The sequence below is a fragment of the Ahaetulla prasina genome, chromosome 8 (genome assembly GCF_028640845.1).
Source record: "Ahaetulla prasina isolate Xishuangbanna chromosome 8, ASM2864084v1, whole genome shotgun sequence".
In the NCBI taxonomy this organism is placed as follows: Eukaryota; Metazoa; Chordata; class Lepidosauria; order Squamata; family Colubridae; genus Ahaetulla; species Ahaetulla prasina.
In genome coordinates this window covers 23,689,237-23,714,969 of record NC_080546.1, presented here as the reverse complement: position 1 = coordinate 23,714,969, position 25,733 = coordinate 23,689,237, and the positions used below count along the sequence as shown (strand labels likewise).

Genomic DNA, 25,733 nt, shown 5'->3' with positions numbered 1-25,733 from the left:
GGATAATCTAAGTAAAATATACATATTAGAATACAATGTTTTTATTAGCACAAAAGTGCAAAAGACAATAACAGTGCAGTGATAATGATTCAGATGATAATTCTGTGAGGGTGAAATTGATAATATATATTATTAGCCTAGAAACCTGTATATGGTTTATCAGAACTAAATGTGGATTTTTATATATAAAGGAGAGTCAGTTTGGTGTAGTAGTTAAAGCACCAGACTAGAAACTAAGAGATTGGGAGTTCTAGTCCCACTTCAGGCATCAAAGCCATCTAATTGACTTTGGGTCAGCCACTCCCTTAATTCAGCCCCCCCATACAGGGTTGTTGTTGTGGAAAAAATAAGGCATATTGTTGCCTTGAGTTATTTATAAAAAAAACAATAAAAGTAGGATATATAAAAATAAATAAAGCTCAATCAGTATTTTTGCATATATCAATTACAGTTAAATGAGATGGCAAAAAATCTGAATCTTCTTTATGCTTGTCATCCAACTCTTCCCTCTCCAGCCTATAATTCATAAATATAAAATGTTGTTATTACTATTATTATACTATTACATTACTGTAATTACTATTATTTATTAAATTTTTATGACACCCCTATAAGGTGATTTTACATATAAAATGACATTTAGTTGTCCATGTTTATTTTTATATTGTCTTTTGCTTCACTTTAATTAACTATATTTGTAAGGAAGACTAGAAAGAAAAGATATAAAGAAGAAGAGCTATGGCTATTGTTTTTCATATGCAATCAAGTGTATTGTCCACTGAAATCTAACTGTACCATAGCAATTACTTTGCATTGTGTTATCCATGAGATTTGTATGGCTTTCTGGGATGCTGACCTGCAGATACTCAATTGTGACATCTTATTTATAAGGCTGGAGTCCAGTGAACAAATGGAATTACTTCTTCTATGCCAATTTCCTTGCTGTGCAATAGCATCCCTGCCTGAGTGGCTTGATTCAGTTGTTTGCTGATGGAGTTTCTTGGGCCAATGTTCTTGGTTTTTGTGTCTGGAGTTGCTCAGGAGTTCATGGCCACCATTGCTATCATGGACCTCTCCCAAATGATTGAAGGTTCAACACACGGTGGGGAGTTTTGTCTTGTGTGGTAGCGGTGATATAATTTGGAGTTGAGATATGTTTATGTTTATCACTTGTGAACAGTGAACTTGATGATTGCTTTGGAAGTGTCTCTACTTGTTCCACCTCCTGGGAGATGGAACATATTCCTTTGCTCTGCCTCAGCTTCCTGATGAACTCTCAGTAGCCTAGATGCCATGAATCCTGGTATCTTTCTGCCTGGTTCCTGGGGATTCTGAGTAGATGGCAAGGTGCTGAATTGATGTTCTCTTTTGTCCAGGGCTAGTTCCAGTCAATATTTATGGGAGGAGAGGGGAGAGAGAGGAGGAAAGAGATTTTCTCTTTATATCCTTGCATTGTGGGGGCACTTCTATGTTTGGGGTTCTCCTCCCTTCTATGTAACACCTATATGAGACTACTTAGTGAGATCATGCATAGGCAAAGACTAGATATCATCAGTATGTTAACACTCAACTGTGCATCTCAGACGTGGGCCTTCCAAATGATCTTGTCAAGGTTTTTTCTCAGTGTCTGGATGATAGACGACCAGATAAAGGAAAACAAGTTCAGACTCAATGAGTGGTTGTGGACTGTGGGATCCTATGTTTGGGGATTTTCCATCTTTCATCCTGAAGAGGTTGCATTGTAATTTGGAGGCTATCTGACTCGCAACTCCTACCATAAGAGCAGATGGTAGCCATAGCTCAGAGCTCCATCTTATGTATCAGTTTAATGTACCTTCATTGTACCTTATGATTCTTAATGAACATATATTTTCTTTTATGTACACTGAGAACACATGCACCAAGATAAATTCCTTGTGTGTCCAATTACACGTGGCTAATAAAAAATTCTTTTCTATTCTATTCTGTGTTCCTGGATTGTAAGATCTTGTTCATAGTCTCTCATACCTTATTGTTATGTGCAGATTACAGCCCTGCATTCTTCTTGGAGGGCTTCAGAGAGTTATTTAATATAGGGTTATCAATCTTGTGTTCTTTTATAAATGCAATTCAGAAGTGATCTTTCTTTTTTATAGATGAATCGCTCTCCTGAGAGATCTGTAGTCCTATGAGAAAAAGCATGCACCAAACAGCAATTAGTAAGGCAACTAAATGATAAAAATTAAGGCAAGCCCTGCCCTGCTAGATAGTAAGGAAGGTGATCGTTGGTTAGTTTTCCTACCAGTCATCATCTTTTCATCCCAGCATGAATGACAGAATCTTGTGCCCACATTAGAGTGCAATAGACTATGATAACCAGAATTAGGCATGGAAAGACCACTTAATAGTTTTTGTGTATTGTCATTGACTAGTCTCAATTATATACTGTACGGTTTCTATTAAAGAAAGCTTAAAAATGGGACTTGCTTAGAAATGCTGACAAGACTCTTAATGTCATTATTTGAAGAACATAATGATTGAGTGTGATCACTATAAATAGATGAAGCATTTTAGTCATTTGCCATTGAAAGTCATTTAATAATTCCATGCTGAGTCCCTTTCAACAAATTTAATGAAAACCAGCATGATATTCTGACAGCTTCTATTGGATTTTTCTGCCATTTTTGTATGCTCTGTGGCATGAGTGATTAATATAGCCTCTATTAAACTAGCATGAAAGGCTCTCCATCTTTCTTGTATCTCCCAAACTGACAGACCTTTTAGACACTTTGTCCTCCAATTCCAAAAAGTGTATTCTTTTAATTTTTTTTCTCAATTGCCTGGGAAATGACATTGGTAAATAAGAATTTTTGAACTCTCTTCCTTACCTCTTCTAATAACTGTGCAAATTTTTGGAGACTATCTGAGCAAGGAGTATTGAGTTTATTTTCAACTTACTGTGAAATTGTATTAATCAGGGGAGACCATTCTGAAACCCCTTGGTGAGCATGAGAGTAGCATAGCTCTACATCATGTCATAATTTATTGATCTCCTTGGATATGTGTAGGTGGCATTTTAAGCTGGACTACTCACCCAATGAAATAGTTTTTGTTGTTGTTGTTTACTTTTACTTTTCCATGTTCATTATTATAATTGATATCCAACAAGTTATGTTACTTAATAAAAATAAATAAATAAAGTATATATAGACTAGGATAGAATGTAAGATTATCGCATATTCTTTTATTCTTGATGTTACTTGTTGTGCCTCTCAGACTTCACACCAGGACACAACACTAAATCTTCTCAAGGTACTTAACCTCTTATTCAGCAATTGGTCTAGCTTGTCAGACAGCTCCTAGACATGACTTAACTAGATTAGAATCTTTATTGAAGAGAAGAATGATACCATGTATACGCCAAAGGATTTGACTTCATCAGTGTAAAAGAATCAGAGTTTTAGATAAGTTTTGACTTAAAGGATGCTGGATGGTTCTCTTGATTTCTTCGGAGGCAGCTGATCTATATTTATATAATGGCTCTCTGGAGCCCAGAAATCACTGGTTATCGCTTTGTCAGACTCAGTCTTTACATCATTTCTGAAAAACCATTCGAGAAAACAGAGAGCCCATTGAGTGATGTGGCAATGCAGCAGAAGATCTATAATATCATGGGAGATTGGATGACATTGATGCAGATACCGAAGCGATTGGGTCTCTGTGTATAGGATACTATGAACCCCAAAGTATTTAGATATAAACTGATAGTTTCCTTCTCCAATTTCCCACCAAAATTAATTAGCAAACTTTATTTTCACTTTTCTTGAAGTTCTGCAGCATAGCTTACCTCAGGTGGAATTTTGTGAAATCATTAGATGTATGTTCTTATTTAAAAAAAACCTTCAGCTTGCTGTAAATCCCTACTGGCGTTGCAAATGCAGTTTTCTACCTTACAACTCTAAACATTGTAATAGGTGTTATTAGTGCTTCACAGTGAATATTATGATGGAAAGTAAACTAAAAAATAGTAAGAAACTCTGGTTTCTGTAAATCGTCATTCGACCCCCAATGGGGTTGCGACCCACAGGTTGAGAACCGCTGTTTTAAAGGTTCTGGCAATCAGGCAACTCAGCTGGGATATCCAGAAGACCCTTTTAAAAACTTTTTTTTTACAACCTCTTCGGTCAAAGAGATTGTTAAAAAAAACTTTTAAAGGGTTCTGATGATCCCAGCTGAGCTGCTCGATCATCAAAGGCTTTTTTTTTACTTTTAAAAGCATTTTTTTGGCCGAAGAAAAAATGCTTTTAAAAGTAAACAAACAAAACAAAACTCTGATGATTGCGCGGCTCAGCTGGGGCAGGAGGCGGGGCCAGGGATTTTTGCTACCAGTTCTCCGAACCACCCGCCGCCATCGCTACTGGATCGGGCGATCCGGTCTGAACCAGGAGCATTTCATTACTGACTCTGATGCTACGGAGTTACACATTCTACATTAAGTTTCAGTCTGTAAGTGTCAATTTATCAAGCCCGAGCACATAGTTTCGTAGCGAAGCTAGTATTGTTATAAAAGATAAAGCCACTAGTACTGGAAACCAAATTTTCAGGAAAGCAATCTCTGAGAAGAAAGCTCCTCTCCCCTCTAAGTGACTCTTTAGATGATGTATGGCCTGTTGCCTCATTTGCACCTTCAGTTTTGGCCTTCCTATGCGCATTATGCAGACCATCCATTCTGTGTCATTGCTTCTATCTCCTCAGGCCTCCTCAAAATCTCGCCATGTTAAACTCAGCCCTTGTGTATCAAAATGCAGGAGTTGCTCAGATAAATATTGATGGCGGCTATATCAGTCTTTATTTCTAGTTCATCAAGTATTTTCCTTTCCCCCTGTGGTAGACAGAACTATATTGTACACCTCAGAGTATTACATTCAATAGGGATGTCCTTTGGGTGAAATAAATGCTAACTTGTCCATTAATAAGCAATTGTTCCCATAGTTGCTTATAATGATGGATGTTTTGCACCGACCTCTGACTACTGATTTAAGGAGCATTGACTGGCATCAGGGGAAATCCCTGGTTGTTCCAGATTTCAGGCAACATAAATCAAAACAGTCAGATGTCATTAAATGCTCTCAATACCAAGAAGTTTAGCTGTAGGCAACAATGAATGGTTCTACAGAGGCCGCTATTATATATCCCAAGGAGTTGTTATCTGATAGCTTTTACTGTTTGTGCCTTGCGTTTTGATAAATTGTTGGCTCTTGATAAAAACTAATTTTCAGATATTTCATGAGAAGGTTCTTTTCCTGCAGCTGCTCCCACCAAGCCCAGTCATGCAGGCTTAGAAATAGAACATTGCTATTCAAATGCGAAGCTGTCTGTATGGTAGTGTCTTTGGGCTCTGTTATAGTTAGGAAGGGAAAATTCGCAGTGACAGTTCTCTGTACTTTTGAACAGTGCCATATGGAACTGAAAAACAGTGTTTTGTGCCAGAAGACGGTGTGTGTGTGTGTGTGTGTGTGTGTGTGTGTGTGTGTGTGTGGCTGATATTTGGCAGGTGGAAGAGGGAGACATTTCTATTATGAAGAACATAGAAATTTGGGAAGGAGGGGGGTGTTTCATTTTTTTTGACAGCAAGCATCAATATGGGTAGGGAATCTCGCTGCACTGTAGTCTTACCTAGTTTGGAATATAAATTTGTCCAATTTGTAAGGCTTGGATTATATTTATGAATAGATCATTCTTTCTCACAGCAATTTTTCTCTTCTGGGAATATAAGAAAAGAGAAACAGATTATTCATGAAAAGCTAAGCTTTTAGAAGTTCTCATATCATTATTCTTGATTTATCTTGTAGTCTTTTTTCTTACAGAATTGAGGGTGTCAGGATCAGTGTCAGTCATGTCATTTTATGGCAGTATATACTCATATGTTATTCTGGTCCATTGATTTTGTTCTGACAATAGTTTAAAAATGTATCCCAGAAATCTTCATGTTTTGTGGTGCAGATCTTTTGGGCAGATGTTTGTATGCATTTTTTTTACACACGTTTCAGACGTACCCCAAATTTATGTAGGCAACAAATACTAATGCACATGGTTTAAATGCAACTTTTTTTTAGTTGTGTAGGGGCAGGGTGCCAAATATGTGGTACTTACCCCTTTTGTGAATGGTGCTACAGTTTCCCAAACTGAGCAGGTGCGTAATTTGGATGTTCTTCTGAATAGGATTCTCTCTTAGATCCCTGACTGAGATATTAACCAGGAACCATTTTTGGGTCTACTGTGGTTGGCACAGTGACTGCATTTCTTTTTTGAAAAAAATGTCCTTAAAACTGTAGTTTTGCACTTGTGACTTCTAGGGTTAATTAAAAAAAAAAGCTGTTCCAGTATTATATTAACTAATTTGGAAATCACAACCATCAGCAGTGAGGTTGCTCTGAAACTGTTTCTTAATTTCAACCACTTTTAAGATGTGTGGTCTCCCACTCCCAGATTTCTCCAGCCAGCGTCTTAAAGTGGCTGAGGTTAAGAGGCACAGTTCTAGAAGAATGTAGCATCCCAATTCTGCCTGTGCTAAAAGGATTGCAGTGGCTGCCAATTTGCTTCTGAGTGAATTATGGGTGTGCAGTGATTTGATTTGAAGGAAAAAAAGGTAATTCAGAACACTGAAAATAGAATGGCTTTTTAAAGCAATTTGGTAAGCAGGCTTGCTTTTTCTTAGAATCCCGCAGCTGCAAATGCACCTGTCTTTCACATGTACACAAGTTCAAGTGACCTCCAATAGATTAAAAGTGGTCTGGATTTATAAGAAGTCATTCTGGAAAGGAGCCACTTACTTGGTTTCTTTCATTCCAGGTGGAGAAGGAAAGGAAACAAATTGTGATTTATAAAATGATTTAAAAATTCGAGACCTTCTGACATGTAGGTTCCGTTTGTGTAACAAAGAATTTAGTATTCATATTCTGTATAATCTTTTTCTTTGCCTTGATAGTAACAGAAATCACATGCCTAATTGTGCAAATGTTTGGGTTTTCATTGTTCCATTATTTGCTAATTACCCCTGCTAACTGTCACATGTTTAAACCATGCTTAATATAAATTGAATTAGAATATGTGAATCAATCATCTCATGTTTATCTACCTCCACCTCCACTTGCCCTCCACAAATTTCCTGGAAATTACATATATTAAAATATGAATTGAGTTTCTTTCCCCCATTGGAAATCATATTAACATTCCTTATATGCATTTGTTCATATTTTAGAAACAGCTAGACCTCACTAAGCAAGCACAGTTAGGACTGGCAACTCACTAAGCACTGCAGTCACTAAGCGGAAAGTCACATGACCACAATGGGCTTATGGCCTTTGCTGTGAAGAGATGCAGATGCTAACTGAAAAATTACAATATATGGTAATTTGTCTTCCACTTTGTGGGAGATCATGTGACTGTGCGATATTGTTGTAAATGTGATGATTACTTACAAAGTTATTCTTTTAGTACTGTTGTAACTTTGAATGGTTGCTGCACAAGGCAATAAGTAAACAAATAATTTATTTGCTCTGTTTTTCTATATTCACAGAGGTATAATATTGGAAAACATTAATTACTGTAATAATTCCCTTGCTCTTTTAAGTGGTATAGACCATCACATTTATTCTGTTGCACGCATAAACCAAACTTTTCTGGCAGTGTGAAATACCATCAACTGTTAACTGTTTAGGGTAATCCCAACATTTTCATACAGAGTATTATTTTGTTATTCCAAAAGGAGATATTTACAAAGATTAATCTGGGTAGGCTTTGTTTATCCAGTTGAAACTTCAAAACAAAAAGTGAGTTGCTTGGGATTTTAGTACCTTAAAATAATAAAGGAAGATATTAATTTGACAAAAAGGTGCAATCATTTAATATTGTTATTTTCTCTGGAAGGGATGGCCAAAATAGAATACTATGACTGCTATAATTAAATTCTGAGAGTTATCTTCATGGATTTATTTTCTTTACTAGAAGAGACATTGTTAGGAAAATCAGAACAATATTTAATTTCTTTCCTAGTGAAGATTCATTGCCCTTAAATGTTCAGACAATAATTAAATCTGAAGGCTGCCTTGAATACCAGTATCTCACAGAATGTCATAAATTACTTTCCTAAATCTCATAAATTGGTAGTATCTTCTTAGAACTTTTCTTGTCTTGTGCTCTTGTGTGACCAGATTTTGTGGTTGATTTTTCTGCAAAACCTGCAAAGTGGCATTTACAATGGCCCCACAGGGTTGTAGGTACAAAGAAAAGTTAAGATCCTGGATATCGAGAAATACTTAATACACCTGTAGATTCCTGGTCACAATGTTAGAAAAACTTCAACAAAGGAAATACCACCTTATTGGCAATGCATCTGAAGTCTGTTTTCCAATTCTGTTCTACTAAACTTACTTAGAAGATTTACCAAGATAGAGGGTGTTAAGTTTGGGCAATGAAGAGGCAGGAGACGATGCAAGTGACAACAGCTCTTTAGTTTATTGTGAAACCCAGCAAAAACCAACAGGCAAACACCTCTCTTTATATAGTATTTGGCTGAGGCACCAGCCAATCAGCAACGTGTATTTTCCCGCCCAAATTTCCCTCCAAAATTTCAAATACATTACATTCCTCCCCTCCCAGAACGCATTTAGCCCATTATCTGCATAAAATTTGCATGTTATTTCTCCATGTAGTCACGCAGGTAGACAGGGCGTCTCCTAACTCTTTCTGACCTGCGCAAATCATTCCCTGGGAGGGAGTTGAGCTAGTCGGAGGGACTGTTTGTTCCTCCCAGCTCCTCCTCTGGGCCCTCCGGCCCTGGATTATTGGCAGAGTCGTCCCTGCTGTCCTCTGGAGGAGCCGGTTGGCGTCGCTGGACTTCCTCTGATTCAGCTAAGTCCTCCGATCGCCTCGGGATTGAGCTAGCTGTTGGTTCAAATATTTGGTAGTCAGGGTCTGGCTGTTTGGTCTCTGGATTGTTTTGTATTCTTTTTCGTAATTGATCTATGTGGCGTTTCCACACTCGGCCATCCCCCATGTCCACTAAATATGATTTTGGGCCTGTCACTCCCACAATGGTTCCCTTTAGCCAAGCTGGACCCTCACTGTAGTTGTGTGCCCATACCAGGTCGCCCGTGGTCATTGTTCTAGTTTTGTCCCCCGTATTCTGGTACCCATCAGGGGAGTATGTTGGGTTTAACCGATCTAAGGGGCACCGGAGTCTTCTCCCCATTAATAACTCCGATGGGCTGCGGCCGGTGGCCACACAGGGTGTTCTATGTTGGACTGCCAGGAAGGTGTCGATTTTGGCTTGTCAATCTCCTGGGCTAATTCTGGATAACGCTTCCTTGGCACTGCACATGAAACGTTCTGCAAGTCCATTCGTCGCCGGGTGGAAAGGTGCCAAGAGGGCATGTCGGATGCCCTCTCTGGCCAAGTACCCCTCAAACTGGGTGGCTGTGAATTGTGGGCCATTATCAGACACTATGGTGTCGGGCAGCCCGTGTGTCACAAATAGTCGCCGCAATACTGTTATTACGGCCTCAGCTGTAGTGGTTTTCATGAGTATAATTTCCAACCACTTCGAGTAGGCATCTACCACAATCAAAAAGGTTTGCCCATGAAATGGCCCGGCAAAATCTATGTGGATCCTAGACCAAGGACCTTGGGGTTTTTCCCATTCCCTTATGGGGGCTGTTGGGGGTAGTGGCCTTGATTCCTGGCAAGCTTGGCATTTCCCCACCCGGTCGCTAATGTCTTTGTCCATTTGTGGCCACCACACATAACTTCTCGCTAGGCTTTTCATTCTCACAATCCCTGGGTGGCCCACATGCAATAGTTCCAAGACATGCCCATGTAATTTCTCTGGAATAACCACTCTGTCCCCCCATAACAGACACCCCCCCTTGTACCGACAGTTCTGAATGCTTTTTGGTAAACTCTTTAAATCGTTCTCCTGGTGCATTTGGCCATCCCCTCCGCACCCAGCCGATTACAGTCCGGACAATAATATCTTTGTAGGATGCCCTAGTCACTTCTGTGGACGTGACCGGGCCAGAGTCCAAAGAGTCAATCAACAAGACAGGTGTCCCTGGGGTCGGGTCTTCAATAGTCTCTGGCAATGGGCATCTACTTAAAGCGTCCGCATGTCCCAAGTCCTTGCCCGGTCGGTGAGACAGTTGGTACGAGTATGCTGCCAGGAAAATAGTCCAACGGGTCAGCCTGGGCGATAATGCAACCGGTGTTGGACGGTCCCCCGCCAAGAGTCCCAATAAAGGTCTGTGGTCTGTGACTATTTCAAATCGCTGCCCAAACAGATACTCATGGAATTTTTTAACCCCAGAGACTATGGCAAGCGCTTCCCGGTCTAGTTGGCTATAGTTCCTTTCTGTTGCAGACATCGTGCGGGAAAAATATGCGATAGGGGCTTCCGAACCGTTCGGTAACTTGTGGCTGAGGACAGCTCCTACCCCGTAGGGTGATGCATCACAAACCAATACTAATGGCAATGTCCCATTATACTGAATTAAAAGGCTGTCGCTGGACAAAAGTCTCTTAACGCCTTCAAATGCCTTAGCCTCAACCCTGCCCCAAGTCCATACAGAGTTTTTCGCTAGCAGCTTATGTAGTGGTTCGGCTACCGTTGCCTTATTTTTTAAAAATACCGCATAGAAGTTTACAAGCCCCAAAAATGCTTGTAATTCTGCTTTGTTTTTTGGGGGTGGAGCCTTCCTAATGGCTTGCACCTTGCTCTCCGTGGGATGGATGCCTTCCTTATCTATCCGATAACCCAAAAATTCTACTGATTCAACTCCGATATGGCATTTGTTAAGTTTAACCTTAAGTCCCGCAGTCCTGAAAATTTCCAAAACTTTCCGCAATTTGACCCTTAACTCTCCCAAATCTGTGGCTGATATTAACACATCGTCAAAATAGGGGACTACTCCCGGTAGACCTTGTAGGAGCCGTTCCATGAGGTTTTGGAATAACCCAGGGACTACACTAACTCTGAACTGTAGTCGAGTGCATTTAAAAGCGCCCCTGTGTGTGACAATTGTCTGTGCTTCGGCCATTTCGTTGTCAACTGGTAACTGTTGGTAGGCCTGTGCCAGGTCGAGTTTGGCAAAAACCTGTCCCTGCCCTAACGAGTGCAACAAATGTACGATGGGGACAAGGTAAGCATCTTTTGCAATGCTTTGTTAAGCGTTGCCTTATAGTCAGCACAAATACGGACAGATCCATCCGGTTTAACTGGGGTCACTATTGGCGTCTCCCATTTTGCATGGTCAACTGGCACTAGGACCCCCTGGTTTACTAGTTTGTCTAATTCCCTATCAATTTTGGGTTTTAGCGCGAACGGAACCCTCCTTGCTTTTAGCCTAATCGGAGCTACCTGGGGGTCTAAATTGAATCAAATGGGGGTCCCCACGTACTTGCCCAGGCTGTCTTGAAAAATGTCCTCGAATTCCCGCAACAGTTCCTCCTTCAGGTTGTCGCCGATGCTGTGAACCCCGGTAATGCCCATTCCCAAGGCTCGGAACCAATCGAGACCCAGCAAGCTGGGCAGGTTTCCATCGATGATGGTGATCGGCAGGGTTTTATTGAATTGTCCATATCTCACTCTGACCGACGTGACTCCTCGAACAGGGATTCGGTTTCCCTGGTAGTCTTGCACTCTCAGCTTTTGGGGTTGCAGCTGGCGTTTCGCGACTTCAGGCAGGTCCCTTGCGATTGTGTCCCAGGACATAATCGTGATTGATGAGCCGGTATCCACCTCCATCTTACACTGTACTCCTTCGATGTAGGTCTTGGTGAATATTTTCTTTTCCAGTCGTGTCGATGTGTGACCCACTCGCACAGTGGTGTGATTTGACTTTGCGCCTTTTTTGAATTGGCCAATCCCTGGCCGCCTCGCGGAACCGGTGCCCTGCTGATTGGCCGGTTTGAATTTTTGGTGGCAAGATTGGGAGGCTTGGCAAGCCTGAGCTATGTGTCCTTTCTTTTCACACCGCCGACAAATTGCGCCTTTGAACCTGCAATTCTGTCGTTGATGTTGGCCTCCGCAACTCACACACTTGTCACGGTCGCTTCTTTCCGGCCTCCTGGTGTGGAAAACCTCTTCCTCTTCTTCCTCTTCCCACTCTGCCTGGATTTCCTCGCTGTGAATCGGTGTCGCTTTCGCTGAGGAACTAGGCGTGTTCGGCTTCTGTAAGGTTTCCACCGCTTTGGTGGACATCTCGTGCACCCTGGCCTCATCTAGGGCTATCGCTAGGGTTAGGTTGTTTTTCGAAAGCAGCCGCCTCTGTAGTCGGATGTCCCTGACCCCACAAATGAGTTGTTCTAATAAAGTGTCCTCCAAGTCCCTGTACTCACAGTGGGTTGCGGCTTTTCTTAATGCAGCCATGTACACACTGATCGACTCGCCCTCTCGCTGAACTCTTTGCTTTAGTTTGAAATGTTGCACGAACTTCGATGGCACCGGTGCGTAGTGTGCTCGAAGCGTTGTCTGGAGCACTGGCCACGGTACCGACTGAACCGGCGTTGGTTCCGACAGCGATTCGGCAGTATCAAAGACTTCTGGTCTGTAGTGGCTCAGGAAGTAAGCATGCTTTCGATTATCCAACACTCCCTGCAGTTCGTTGGCTTCGAGGAACCACTCGAAGCGAGCCATGTATGACCCCCATTTTTCTTTGGCTGGGTCGAATGGTGCTGGCGGCGTATAGCTAGACATCGCTATGTATCCGTCCTTGATAACTGGCTGGGTTTGAAACTAAGTTGCTCCTTCAGTTCTTTTCCTAGTCTCACTGCCTTCAATATCCCACCTTCGTCGCCAATGTTAAGTTTGGGCAATGAAGAGGCAGGAGACGATGCAAGTGACAACAGCTCTTTAGTTTATTGTGAAACCCAGCAAAAACCAACAGGCAAACACCTCTCTTTATATAGTATTTGGCTGAAGCACCAGCCAATCAGCAACGTGTATTTTCCCGCCCAAATTTCCCTCCAAAATTTCAAATACATTACAGAGGGGTATTTTGAGAACTACTTACTACCAGTTTATTTTTTAGGAAAATTGGTTATTCACCACCTTTTTGTTTATTCCTTTATGGAACAGAGGAGAAAGTTAACATAACAAAATGTAATTAAGAATTAGCCACTGATTAGTAGAAGATGACATGGCTTCCATGTGTGTAGGAAATAATGAAGATTATGTTGTAATTTATGTTGGTATTTTGAAGTAAGTTCATCTATTTGGAAAGAAAAAATACAGTTATTAAGAACCGCATATATTGCTGTTTTGAAAAGATCAGAATTCCAGCTAAATGTGTCTCCCACAAGAGAGTACAAACTCATTTTTTTCCTTTGCTTATCTTGGATGAACCTGGGTAAGCACTGAAAACAGTGGTGGGATTAAAATAATTTAACAACAGGTTCTCTGCCCTAATAACTAGCTGGGTGGGCGTGGTCATTGGGTGTGACAGGCAGCACTCGTCCTCTGCACCCCGCTGGGAGCAAAAATGGGGCAATGTGTGTGTGCAATCCCCCCTGGCCTGTTTTGGGCCTAGAAGGCCTCCTTGCACTTACCTGGGAGCCAAAATGGGGCCTGGAGGGACTCCAGGAATGGATGGATTGATGGATAGATAGATAGATAGATAGATAGATGTCTTTTTATTCTTATTATAAACAATCAGGATAAAGGAAGGTTGACTCAGCCTTCCATCCTTTATAAGGTAGGTAAAATGAGGACCCAGATTGTTGGGGGGGCAATAAGTTGACTTTGTAAAAATATACAAATAGAATGAGACTATTGCCTTATACACTGTAAGCCGCCCTGAGTCTTCGGAGAAGGGCGGGGTATAAATGTAAACAAAAAAAAAATAAAAAAATAAAAAAATAAATAAATAAAAAAATAAAAAAATAAAAAAATAAAAAAATAAAAAAATAAATAAATAAAAAAAAATAAAAATAAAAAAAATAAAAACATTGTTGATGATTGTAAAGCAATCCTATAATTCACTAAAACTCTCCAGTCTACAATCTAGCTATCATTCAGACATAAAGAAATGAAAAGAAATAGGTTGGGCATATCATCCAAAAGCAGATCAATTCAAAATAGGATTCCTTGTGATTTCTGCTTTATTCAAATTACATTGGTCATTTATAATATTTTTGGCACTTTATTTCATAACAAAAGTGCTTGGCAGTGTTTTAATTTCAAGTAGAGTATTGTGTAGGATACTTATGCAGTTATAAATTTGGTATTCTTCAAGATGTCAAAATAGTGCACTGGATTTTGTTCTAAACTATGCAATATTTTTTCATGCATATGTTTAATTTTTGAAGAAATACAAACATTCTAGAATTTGATGATATGCAACCTTGACCCTTAAATATAGAAACATGTTAAAAGTTTGAAAGTTTTGCAAATTCAAACACTGTCTCCATAGCTTTTACTGTTAGAGTTACCTGGATATGTTAAGATGTAGCTTCTCAGGAATGCTTAATAATGCAATGCTTAATAAAGTACCTCAAACTCCTTCCTTCCTTCCTTCCTTCCTTCCTTCCTTCCTTCCTTCCTTCCTTCCTTCCTTCCTTCCTTCCTTCCTTCCTTCCTTCCTTCCTTCCTTCCTTCCTTCCTTCCTTCCTTCCTTCCTTCCTTCCTTCCTTCCTTCCCTGGGGACAATTATCCCTCCAGATTTTGTGTGGCTATTTTGACAGTCTATGAGATGGTTGTCTACTCCCAACAATGGTAAATTCTTTTGCAGTTTGCCATGCAACTGAAGCCTTGTTTCGGTTCATATTCTGGTTTGCTGAGTTACAGTTGACTGAGATCACATGACAATCCATGGTTTATAAACCACAATAGCTATGTTCATGAGTTATGCTAAGCCAAAAGCACCTTTTTCCCTAAAACCCCACACTTATTTAGTATTAAATAGAAGCATATTACATGCCCTGTCTGAATTATCCATGGGTCATTTTCCATTGTGAGAAAGTATTACAAATATTCAAACTGAAGTTGAACAGAAGGCAAGAAGTAGAGCTGAAACAAAACTACAAGATGTCATTTTAATTCAGTCCCAATCTAATCTGAAGTAGAATGATAGAGACCCTAAAACATGCTTTTTCAATATTTTGAACAATTATTCTTAAAACTGCATTTTTATTACATACGTGACTTTGCTTGTTCAATTTTGAATAAATATCTCCAGACCTATAATTGTTAATTATCTTTGGGTGCCATCAATAACCTAGTGAAGTTGGTGCAATCACTCTTGCAGTTGGTGCAGTATCAAGATAGGATGCAGCCTTTGCTATCTGACTCTCATTACTTGAATGAGAGTCTACTTGGAAGTGTAGGACTATAGACTAGGTCATGCTGACTGGGAGCTGAAATCTTCAAGTCTTAAAGTTGCCAACGTTGGACACTCCTGGGATAGGCTGAGGTTGAAAAATTTCATAGAAGTAACCACTGTTGAACTATAATTCCAGAGCTCAATTTGATTGAGATTTTCCTTCTATTTGATGTATTGGAACTTTTTGTGGGGATTTCCCTAGCTAACAAAGTCTAGGCCAGTGGTCACCAACTGGTGAAGAGATTCTCTGTGCACTTAAAACAAAATTATGTATTTGCATATTCTGATGGAAGGTTTAGGTACACGTAAAGATTTCATCGGCTCCTTGTAACTGATGAATAGTTAATTTAAAATTATTATTGTCATTATTAATAGTAATGTTTCTGTGATGTTGATTAATATACTAATAGAACTTAGCAGAAAGAGTTTAGAAGTGATGAAAGCTTAAATGTTTTAATTTAATTAGAAATGATTAAATCTGAAATAAACAGGTTCATTCTCGATAATAAATTAACAATTAATAAATTGGAATCAAGCAAGAACTCTTCAATTAAGAAATGCTGAATAAGGAAATGCATTATTATTTTGCACTAAGAATATAAACATATATAATCACCCGTCTGCTTTCTAAAACTCCTAATATAAGAGCTGAAAATTGTAGTGTAGAAAGAAATGAGCATAGCAGTAAGTGAATCCTAACTGCATTTAAGGCCTTTTTGCTGGAAATGCAAAGCTATAGTCAGATCCAAGTCTTTGTGGCCAATATATAAAAATACTTTACTAAACTTAACATATTCATATTATTTAAATCTTCAAAGTCATCTGCTTTCTAGTTTATAGAGAGTGACAATATAACTCTCTCTTTAGTGCATGGAAAGGGTACTTTCACATTTGCAAGATTCTGTTAATGTAACCTTACAATATTAGATAGAGCGTTATCTGTATTTCTGGCTGTGCTTCTTGTCTGAACTAATTTGTAAGGCTAACCTCAGTCTTGCCAGTCTCATAGTAACCCTTCCATTCCTCCATTTTATTTTCCTGAAAAGTAGAGAGAGTCCTTTCTGAGTTGCTTTCATTACCCCTCCTCTTTCAGACTCCAATTTTGTTCATCAGGCAGTTGTCTAGGCTGCAGCTCTTCCTCTGATCTCCCAAGTCATCCCCACATCCCATTCTGCTAACAACTAAATAATAAAAGGGCTTGCCGAAGTGAGTGTGCTGCCCAGAGATGTTATCATGGTTCATATCACAATTCAAATGGAACAGCATGGATGTGGCAATTCCTGCACTGTATCAATTCCTAAACTTTAATTACAATATGCATGTTTTTAAATATCAGGTGCTTTTTTAAAAAAGCATTTTTCTGTTAATTGTAGCTTTTCTACACTATCATAATTTATGGTGCCCATTTTATCTTATACTTTTTCTTAATTATAGGCCGTTCCACCTCCAGGTTCTTATGAGGTTCAGAAATCATTTGAGAAATTACAGGGTAAGAGTGAATATATGCCTCCACGAACTGTGGTGGCTAGAAGGCGGCATGCATCTTTTCTCAGTGGAACGCTTAGGGAAAATGCATTAAAGAGCGAGAACGAAATACCAGGTAAGTACATTACATAATCTTCAAATTGAATTATAACTACATACATTTTAATGATGATGTGTCATCTAAATACTCGTCTGCCTGTTTACCATCTATTATTAACAGCTTTGTAAGATGTAATATTGGCTGTCTTGCTTCTTAGCTGGTTAAAGAAATGTTAGGAAAGTTTAATTCCCTTTAGCAGAGCGTAGGACTTGGCTAAACTTGCTGTATGTGGAAGCTAAAAAGGGACAAATACTGGTTAGGCCTTGATGACATTAGGCCCGGATTAGAGACCAGCTGGTCAATTTTTTTGTTACAAACTGTGGAACTACAGTCATATCCGTAAAAATGCAGACATGACCCGGATTCTGTGTATGGTCGTTTATGATGGTGTTCATTGATCCGAACCTATGGGGCCAATGCTAGGATGATGATGATGATGATGATGATGATGATGAAGATGACTAGTTAGGCCCTGAATGGAAGGCTTTCAGGTAATATAAGGGTTATAGCCTATATCAGGAAATTAAACAACTAGTAACTTTTTATTGTTGCCAAGAAAAATGCTTAAATATATCCACACCATCACTGGGATTGACCTTGACTTGAATTTTATAGAATTTTAAGAATGTTATTTAAGAATGTCCCCATTCCCCCCCCTTTTTTTTTTTTGCTTATCGCTCAGATAATATAATATATAATATAACAACAGAGTTGGAAGGGACCTTGGAGGCCTTCTAATCCAACCCCCTGCCCAGGCAGGAAACTCTACACCATCTCAGTCAGATGGTTATCCAACATTTCCAGTGTTGGAGCATTCACAACTTCTGCAGGCAAGTCGTTCCATTTATTAATTGTTCTAACTGTCAGGAAATTTCTCCTTAGTTCTAAGTTGCTTCTTTCCTTGATCAGTTTCCACCCATTGCTTCTTGTTCTACCTTCAGGTGCTTTGAAGAACAGCCCGACTCCCTCTTCTTAGAGCTTTGTTTCCAGCTGACTGATAATTGTTACTAGCCTTCTCTGTATCCACTTTGCTTTGTCTCAATTCTTTTTAAAGTAAAGCAGCCAGAATTGCATGGAATTGCTGACCTGATCTGACTACTGGAGGCTAAATAGGGCTCTCTCTCTGAGTTGAAAAATAACCAAAGAATAAATTTATGTTCCAACTTGTCTGACCTGGTTCCTATTAATATTTTGATTAAAGCTTATTTCATTTCTCTACACTGGCACCTTCCAATTATGAACTAGGCATTTATGTCTACATAGGGTGATTGCCTGAGTCGATAAAGAGACAAGGCTAAATTGTGAGAAAGAAGACCCTTTCTCATCACCGTCTACCCCACTCCGATATACAGGTATATTTCTAGATCTCACTTGCTGCAGTCATTAGACTTCTTAAGACTTACTGGATTCAATGGGATTTATGTCCAGGACTGTTAGCTCAATCCCCACCGATTTCATCCATTTGTCATCTGTGACCATTAAAAACAGAATTCATGACTGAAACCACAGTTTTATTCCTTCTTTGCATGCCTAGACATTTATAACAGCAACATTTCTCTTTTCTACCCAGAAAGCAGTTAAGACACCTAACAATAAAATAACGAAAACATAGTTAAAACATTGTGAAGGATTTAAAATTGTTTGTTCAAACCTAAAAGGCCTGACTCAGCAGGAAAGTCTTTGAAAAATAGAAAGAATGAGGGCTGGCCTCAACTCTTGAGGGAGTGTACTCCTAGGTAACATGAGAAAAAACCCTTTAATGGAGATGGCGAGTAGACTTTCACTATCATTCTACCATGTTCTACTGCAGGGGTCCCAAGGCTTTGGCCTGTTCGAAATCAGGGCGCGCGAGTGGTGGACAAGCGCACGTGTGCATGAAGCTCCACATGTGACCAGAGCAGAGGTGGGTTTCAGCATGTTCTGACTAGTTCTGGAGAACCGGTAGCGGATATTCCGAGTAGTTCGGAGAACCGTTAGTAAAAATTCTGACTGGCCCCGCCCCCATCTATTCTGACTCCCAAGTCCCAGCTGATTGGGAGGAAATGGGATTGATCTCCTATGTGCCAGATTGTTAAGCATCAATATAAGTCTTCTGAGTCAGAAGATGAAGAGCTTGGTCAATCTGACCCTCCACCTGCACTACTGTAATTACCTGAAGGGAATAGGACGGAGAAAAACCAGGTGTCGGTTGAGTCAGTTGATCCAGAACCTGAACTAAACTAAGCTCTGACTCCACCAAACATCACAAACGAAGAAGAGGAGTCAAGTCATCTGCCTGAAAAAAGGAAAGAAGCATGGCTCAGCCAACTAGTCAAATTGATAGGGATAGGAAAACGACTTTGCAGCTGTTTTTTTGTACCAAGTAACAATGGATGTTTATACCTGTCTATTTGCAATTTTGGGGTTATCTGCGACCCTGGAATGGAAATGAACTGTTCTTGGCTCTTCCTGAAGTTGAGTTTTGGCTCTTCAGACTGTCTCCTAGTCCTTCTTTTTATTAAACTAGACATACCCAGTTCCTGCAACCGTTCTTCATATGTTTTAGCCTCCAGTCCCCTAATCATCTTTGTTGCTCTTCTCTGCACTCTTTCTAGAGTCTTTCTAGAGTTTTTCTAGAGTCTTTCTAGAGTCTTTCTAGAGTCTTTCTAGAGTCTTTCTAGAGTCTTTCTAGAGTCTTTCTAGAGTCTTTCTAGAGATAAGATCAAGGCTTTTTCAGAAATGCTTACAGCTAATTTATTAGAGTAATATTGACAGAAGACTCAAACAAGTGAAAGAAAAATGAGATAATTTTAGAATATTGGTTGCATTTCTTTCTCAACAAGCTAATTTAAGATTCTGAGACTAGTTCCTTATCTCTGACAATTTTGAGGGTCTGTGGTAAGTGACTTCTTAAATAGTGCTTTACATGATACGAAATGGGATTGATCTCCCTATGTTGCCAGATTGTGGAGTTTTTGCCCTGATTTCTGAATTCCAGCTGGCATTCATGCATGCAGTCTGCCAGTCTTAAATGAGGCCTTGTTTAAAAACTGCTCTGTTTAGTACTGTTGGAAGTTACATTGGCACTAAACTTGATTAAAAGCCCCCATTAAAACTATTAGGCCAGCCCTGCGCGATGAAACAAGAATGTCTTTAGCTCGCGTCTAAAGGTCCGGAGGTCAGGGAGTTGACGTATCCATGGAGGTAGCTCGTTCCAGAGGGACGAAATGAAATTTTGTTGCATATAGCTCTCAAAAGGTCACCACCTCCAATATACACTACATAAATATGACAAAATAAATAAATACAAAATTATGCATATAACCACATATATTATATGAAACAAAGAAACAACACAGTGTAATCCAGATGTATACATGTACATGGTGAGAAAAACAAATCTTGCAAGTTTACCTGCCGGCTGGCATAGGAAACAAAGAATCTGATAGTCCTGCCAGATTCTCCTCCCAGAGGGGAGCAGCAGAAACAGACTGTAAAGTGGTGTGTGGGGACTCTAACAATGCTTTGAGCTTCAAGCACATAACACTTATAAGCAGCATACTGAATAACAGGAGGAGAGCTTCCTATAATCTTCTTGACTGTCCTTACCACTCTCTGTATGGATATTCTATCTGAGGCACTGCAGCCACAAAACCAAAATAAAACATTTTCAGGATATGAACAAAACTCAGAGAATACTAAGAACGGAACAGTTAAACCCTGAGCTATGTATATCTATTCTGGTCGCGGCTGACCATCGGTGGCGAGTCATTGGCCCCGATGGAGAGGGTCCGCAACTTAGGCGTCCTCCTGGACGAACGGCTGTCTCTAGAAGACCATTTGACGGCCGTCTCCAGGAGAGCGTTCTACCAGGTTCGCCTGGTACGCCAGTTGCGCCCCTTTCTGGACCGGGATGCCCTATGCACGGTCACTCACGCACTCGTGACGTCTCGCCTGGATTACTGCAATGCTCTCTACATGGGGCTCCCCTTGAAGGGCATCCGGAGGCTGCAGTTAGTCCAGAATGCAGCTGCGCGGGTGATAGATGGAGCCCCTCGTGGCTCCCGTATAACACCCATCCTGCGCAGACTGCACTGGCTACCTGTGGCCTTCCGGGTGCGCTTCAAGGTTCTGGTGACCACCTTTAAAGCGCTCCATGGCATTGGGCCGGGTTATTTACGGGACCGCCTACTGCTACCGAATACCTCTCACCGACCCGTGCGCTCTCACAGAGAGGGTCTCCTCAGGGTGCCGTCAGCGAGGCAATGTCGTTTGGCGACGCCCAGGGGAAGGGCCTTCTCTGTGGGGGCTCCCACCCTTTGGAACGAACTACCCCCCGGACTCCGTCAGCTTCCGGACCTTCGGACCTTCCGCCGCAGGCTTAAAACATACTTATTTAATTGTGCAGGACTGAGCTAGATTTTAAATTTCTGGGTTTTAATTGGGTTTTATTTGTATATTTTAATTAACGGGCTTTAAAATAAGTTTTTTAATTGTTTTTATTCTGTATTTATATGTTTTTAAGCGCCTGTGAACCGCCCTGAGTCCTTCGGGAGATAGGGCGGTATATAAATATGATTAAATAAATAAATAAATAAATAAATAAATATTGGAACTCTAGCATTATGCTTTATAAAACAACAAGACCGGGTTCATATATAACAGTGATGGTGAACCTTTTTGGCACCAAGTGCCCAAACTGGAATGTGTGTGTGTACATGCGCATGCATGCGCTGGAGTGCCGGAAACCCAAAGACAAGGTAGCATGTGCACTGGCCAGCTAATCTTTGGTTTCCGGTGCTCCGGCGTGCGCGAAGACCAGCTGGTACACCAGAAACCCAAAGACAAAGTGACAATGGCACATGTGCCCACAGAGAGGGCTCTGCATGCCACCTCTGGCATGCGTGCCATAGGTTTGCCATCACGGATATATAACATGCTAAATCTTAAAAACTGATGAGGATTCCAAAACAGTTCTTGCAATGATAAACATTGTCTGACTTACTTGGAATGTTTAGTTTCAGGTGATATTCTCTATACAATAAAGCCTTGCTATGATTTTGCTTTTGTTTTTTTCTTGTCTAATTCATATTTGACATTTGTAATCTAAGTTAATTTGTAAGAATTTAAAATATTCCTTAGCCTATTTCAGAAATAAATGCAAAGTGATGTTCAGTAACGAAATCACAAATAAATCACATACAAAAACTATATTAATATTAATAAAACTATAATAAAATAAAGGATGAAAACACAAAATGGAGTTCCATTAAATTTTGACTCTGTTATCCATTAAGTAAACTTCTTCTTTTTTTTTTTTTTTATAAAAAAAGTTTTATTTTTACAATCTTATCAAATAATTCATCCAATGTATAGTTATATACAATTAGTCGGGCCTGCCCAGTCACCACCCCCCTTTTTAACCTTCTTCCCTCTTCTACCTTCTTTTACTTTCCAAACCTTCCTCTCCTTCTCTTATCTACCTCCTCTCCTCCCTCCACCCTACACTCTTCTCCCTCTTCTACCCCTCTTCCTTCCTCTTCTCCTCTTTCCTACCTCCTACTCTCTCTTTTTTCCCTCCCCACCGTTCTAAAATGGCAACTGGTCAGACCCGACCCTACATTAATTATATTTATACATCTTCAATAATCCCTGTACATTAACCATCACTCCATCACTAACCTCAACCCCCAATTCCCTTCCCTTACCCCCACCCCCACCCCGACTTCCCAGAACAAAATGCAGGGTATCAAAACTAACAATCATAATCTAAAATAATTCCTAAATTATAATCTCTAGTCTCTCCACGCTTATTCACACTCTCAATTCCCCTCTCCTTCAAAAATATATCTAATACAAATTATTTCCTAAATTTACTCATATGCTATTTGATATTTTTTTATCTGATACTTATTTTGAATATAATCAATCCACATTTTCCATTCTAAAATATATTTTTCTTGTGTATAGTCTTTCAAGTAAGCAGAGATTTTTGCCATTTCTGCCAGATTTGATACTTTAAGAGTCCATTCTTCAATTGTAGGTAATTCTTCTTTCTTCCAATATTGAGCAATCAAAAGTCTTGCGGCTGTTATTAAGTTCAGAATCAATTTAGTCTCTATAGCTGTACAATCCATAATTATTCCTAGTAATGAATCAAATAATTCATAATGATCAGTCAGGATTTATTAAGGGTAGGCAGATGAGATATAATGTGAGGCAAATCGTAAATTTACTTGAATATTTGGAACGAAACAACCAAGTATCAGCGGCATTCCTTTTTTTGGATGCTGAAAAAGCTTTTGATAGATTGGATTGGCAGTTTTTGTTTAAAGTAATAGAAAAAATGCAATTTGGGGATTATTTTATTCGTGCAATTAAAGCAATATATCAGAAGCAAACAGCACAAATAATAGTAAATGGTGGGTTAACAGAAACTTTAAAATTGAGAAAGGGACGAGACAGGGATGTCCCTTGTCCCCATTACTTTTTATTTTAACTTTAGAAATTCTTCTGAATAACATACGTGGTTCCGATCGAATAAAGGGAATTAGAGTTAAACATCAAGATTATAGATTAAGAGCTTTTGCAGATGACCTGGTTGTTACTGTATCTCAACCAATATACTCAGTAACTGGTTTAAAAGATATAATTGGTCAGTATGGTAAAGTATCTGGATTTAAGGTGAATCAGCAAAAGACAAAGATGATAACTAAAAATATGAATATACAACAAAAGAAGAGTTAGAAAGAACTTCAGGTTTTGAAATCGTTAAAAGGTTAAATATTTAGGAATATATATTACAGCTTCAAATGTTAAATTATACAAAAATAATTATGAGGTATTGTGGCAGAAGGTATGGAAAGAAATGGAGAGTTGGAAGAAGTTACAACTATCTTTGCTGGGAAGAATAGCGGCTATAAAATGAATGTTTTGCCCAGGTTTTTGTTTTGTTTCAAATGATACCGGTGTTTAAGAATGATATTAAATTACAGGAATGGCAAAAGGGATTAGTAAATTTGTATGGATGGGCAAAAACCAAGAATAAAATTAAAAGTAATGCAGGATATAAGGGAAAGGGGGTCTTAAAATGCCTAATTTAAAATTGTATTATGAAGCAGTTGTTTTATCATTAATTACTGATTGGATTAATTTAACTGAGGAAAGAGTTCTGAATATAGAAGGTTATGGTTTGTTATATGGGTGGCATGCCTATTTATTATATGATAAGAAAGTTGATAAAATATTTAAAAATAATATAATTAGAAATGCATTATTGAGGGTTTGGAGGAAATATCAATACAAATTAGATGGAAAGATTCCAATATGGGCAAACCCGAGACACATGATAGAAAATATAAATATATATCAAAAGATGGAGGTAGTTACTTATAAAGAACTTCTTTGTATGGAAAAGGGGGAGTTACAATTAAAATCTAGAGAAAAGATGGGGGAAGAAGGGAAAAATTATACATGGTTCCAATATGGACAACTACAAGCTAGATGGAAATTAGATCAAAAAATAGGTGTTAAGCAAATTGAGGATAATTTGTTAAAACAAATGAGAGATCAAGGTCAACAGCATATTAAGAGGTTGTATAATGTATTAGTAGAAATAGATTCAGAGACTGATTTGGTTAAGGATTGTATGATTAAGTGGGCACAAAATTTTCAGCAACCAATAATGTTGGAAACTTGGGAAAGAATTTGGGTGAGGAATGTTAAATTTACACAAGCGCAAAATATGAGAGAAAATTTTTATAAGATGTTTTATAGATGGCATTTAGACCCCCAAAAATTGTCATGTATGTATCCTAATGTACAGGCTAAATGCTGGAGATGTGATTGTGAAGATGCTACTTATTATCATATATGGTGGACTTGCAAAAAAGTTAAAGCATTTTGGATTAAAGTATGGTGGATCATGCAGAATATTTTGAAAAAGAAGATTAAGTTTACCCCGCAGTTCTTTTTACTAGGAATAATTATGGATAAGTAAACTTCTTTAAAGGCCAGTAATAATATGGCTGATGGGTATCAGTTGGAAAAGAATAAATCACTAGGTATTATCACAAAATCTGTCATAATGCAAGTTTGATTTCATTTCCTTTTTGCCTTGATTTTATTTAACTATTTAGCTTTTCTATTAACTAATACTTCATTTAATGAATCAAATTACATAATTTTAGTTTGATTCTTAAGACCTAATTCAAGGGTTGATTATTGTTGATTTGCAAGACAGTAAGATTAATATATTTTGATTCCAAAAATCTAAATTCACATATTTTTCACAGGATAAGCTTGTTTTGTTCATTCTATTCAGCAGTCAGTAAAACAATAAATAAAATACAGCACTATGAATATCATCAAAATACAGAATAACAGAGTTGGAAGGACCTTGGAGGTCTAGTTCAACCCTCTGCTCAGGCAGGAAACCCTATATCATTATTTGATACATCTATGAAGAGTTGAGTCCATGGGGCTTGTATCACTATCACCACTAAGAATACTAAGAAACTGGAATCTAGTGATAGTTTTTGTCATATATGACGAGAAATTTCTAAGCATGAAGAAACATCAGATGCAGAAATGAGAACTATAAACAAGATTTCTTTGTATATTATTCCATAGTTTTACATATGGAAAACGATCCATTTGTTCAGCTTGTCCCCAGTAAAGGTCATGCAAATTGGAAATGATGGGAGTTAAAATGCAACATAATACAATTTATGCCTTATGCTGCGCATATATTTACAAAGCCCTACAGCCTTAGCTTACCAATTGAAGTACTGCTGCATCTTTGGCTGTGCTACTGT

The 25,733-nt window shown here is 39.1% G+C and overlaps 1 protein-coding gene across 1 annotated transcript in view; it reads left to right on the top strand.

The window, feature by feature from the left end:
• Positions 1-25,733, top strand: part of STPG2 (sperm tail PG-rich repeat containing 2) — a 217,617-nt gene that overhangs the window by 75,403 nt on the left and 116,481 nt on the right. Inside the window, exon 11 of the mRNA XM_058193117.1 lies at positions 16,788-16,953. Within this exon, the coding sequence (XP_058049100.1) occupies positions 16,788-16,953 (166 nt within the window). The remainder of the gene's footprint in view (positions 1-16,787; positions 16,954-25,733) is intronic.